Below are 2,100 nucleotides of genomic sequence, written 5' to 3'. Positions count from 1 at the left end.
AAAAAAAAAAAAAAAAGAAATTCAGTATAATTAGCACATTTAAAAAATAATAAAAGTTCACCTTATTTTCAAGGTCGGCCAGGCTGAGGATAACTTATTTGAGGAAAAAATGAGGAAAATGATTAGAAGAAAAATGCACCAAGAAGAATGGTTGTCTCAGAGCTGGTGGAATTATGTCTAATTCAGTTTAGTCTTTATTGTTTTCTATAAACATACATTTTCTCAATCGAATCCATAAATATTTTCTTAAAAAAGGATCAGACACTGCGATTTCCTAATCTTGCTTAATCCCCAACAATCTACTGGCCTATGGGCACACTATCCCCATTCTGAGGATAAGAAACCAAGGATTCATGAAGATGGAAGACTATCCAAGTAGACTGACTCCAAGGCTGCTGCTCTTTGTACTCTATCACAAGTTGCTAAGATTATAAATTACCCTATGAAAATATTCCCTTTATTTAAATGTGTCAGCAACTTTTTAACATGTGAGGAAGTTTGGGGGAGACATGGTCTCTACCCTCAAGAACTGCATTCTAGTTAAGAAAGAACATATCCATTGAAAATATACAAAAGATACAGATAACATTGACCTTTAGTAATAGGAAGACAGAGTTGTTGTAGCTGCAAGTACCTGAGGAGAGCCTTCCAGGAGAGAACAGATTCAAATACAAAGGTGCTGAGAAAGGGACATTAGTAGGCAATGGTACAGACAATGACTGTCCCCTTTCTCTCATGCTCTATATGTCCAATCTACCACAAAACCAAGCCAGAACCCCAACTAGTTCTCATACCCTCTGCTCCTCTCCTGTCACCCTTTGTGGGGCCGCTGTATCTTTCCTAGGTGATTACAGGAACCTCCTAACTGGTCTCCCTGATATATAGGAAACATAGCAGACACAGTCATCATCCTGTGACACCTGTGCCCAAAAGCTTGTGATAGCTGCCCACTTCACTAGGAGGGAAAGCCAAGTCCACACAAGTTTACTCTGGAGCCTTCTCCACCCTTCTTTTCTCCACTCTGTCTCTCAGTCCACTGGCCATAATGGCCTTACAGACAACCACTTTAAGGCTCAATACTGGCTGTTCTCTCTGCCTGGAATGCTCTTCCCACTGACATCCCCATGGAAAAGTTCTCTATCTCTTTCAAGTCTTTGGTCCAATGTCATCTTTCCAGTAAGGTTTTAACACGGTGATCCGCCCTACCTCTAGCATTTTTAATAGCTTTTCCTGCCTTAATTTTTCATAGTTTATCACTTCCTAATATACTGTGTTGTTTACTTCCTTACAATGTTTACTGCTTGTTGCCTGTTTCCCACAAGCAGAATTTAAGCTCCCTAAAGGCAGGGTATTGTCTGTCTTATTCACTGACAATGCCTAGCACAAAATGGGCACTCACAAATGTAAGGTAAATGAACAAATCTATGGACAACAGGGACAAGAAGTTTAGAACACAGTGATTTGTACAAGGAATACTTTTTAGGTACAGTGAGGAGAGGTAGATAGATTTTTAATGACCTAACGTTCCCTTCCTAGCAAGCATTTTATTTTCTCCCTACAACCTTCTGCTTATTCCAGAAAATCATTTTCAGCTAAAAGGATACTTTTGAGATTCAGATGTAGCTTAAAATTGTCAAACAAAACACTGACCTGTATCACACAGAATCCCACTTTGAAAAAATTGGCTTTTATAGAATTTTTACTGTCATAAGCCACTGTAAACTACCCTATTAAAATATTCCCTTTACATAAATTAACTTTCAACTTGGAAAAAAAAATGTGTGACCCCTTTCCTTTACCTCTGCTTTAGGTTTTCTGTCTTCCTCCTCTTGACTGACAGTGCCACCATCTTCTTCAGCATCACTTTTCTGTTTCTCTTCTAAGACAGAAGTTAAACAACTGAGCAAACCTTATTATTATTTTTGGTGACAATTAGCATTAGAACACATCTCTAGATCTACAACAATTTTTTTTGAGATGAAGTCTTGCTCTTGTTGCCCAGGTTGGAGTGCAATGGCATGATCTCAGCTCACTGCAACCTCTGCCTCCAGGTTCAAGCAGTTCTCCTACCATGTGAGCCACTGTGCTTGACCAACAATT

General features: G+C 39.0%; 1 protein-coding gene across 3 annotated transcripts in view; it reads right to left on the bottom strand.

The window, feature by feature from the left end:
* Positions 1-2,100, bottom strand: part of CANX (calnexin) — a 59,622-nt gene that overhangs the window by 2,391 nt on the left and 55,131 nt on the right. For all 3 annotated transcript variants that reach the window (XM_017517251.2, XM_017517253.2, XM_017517250.2), the window contains one exon: positions 1,800-1,879. In XM_017517251.2, coding sequence (XP_017372740.1) covers positions 1,800-1,879 — 80 coding nt within the window. The remainder of the gene's footprint in view (positions 1-1,799; positions 1,880-2,100) is intronic.

This window comes from Cebus imitator, unplaced genomic scaffold (assembly GCF_001604975.1).
Source record: "Cebus imitator isolate Cc_AM_T3 unplaced genomic scaffold, Cebus_imitator-1.0 Scaffold625, whole genome shotgun sequence".
Classification (NCBI taxonomy): Eukaryota; Metazoa; Chordata; class Mammalia; order Primates; family Cebidae; genus Cebus; species Cebus imitator.
This window is presented reverse-complemented; position numbering and strand designations above follow the sequence as displayed.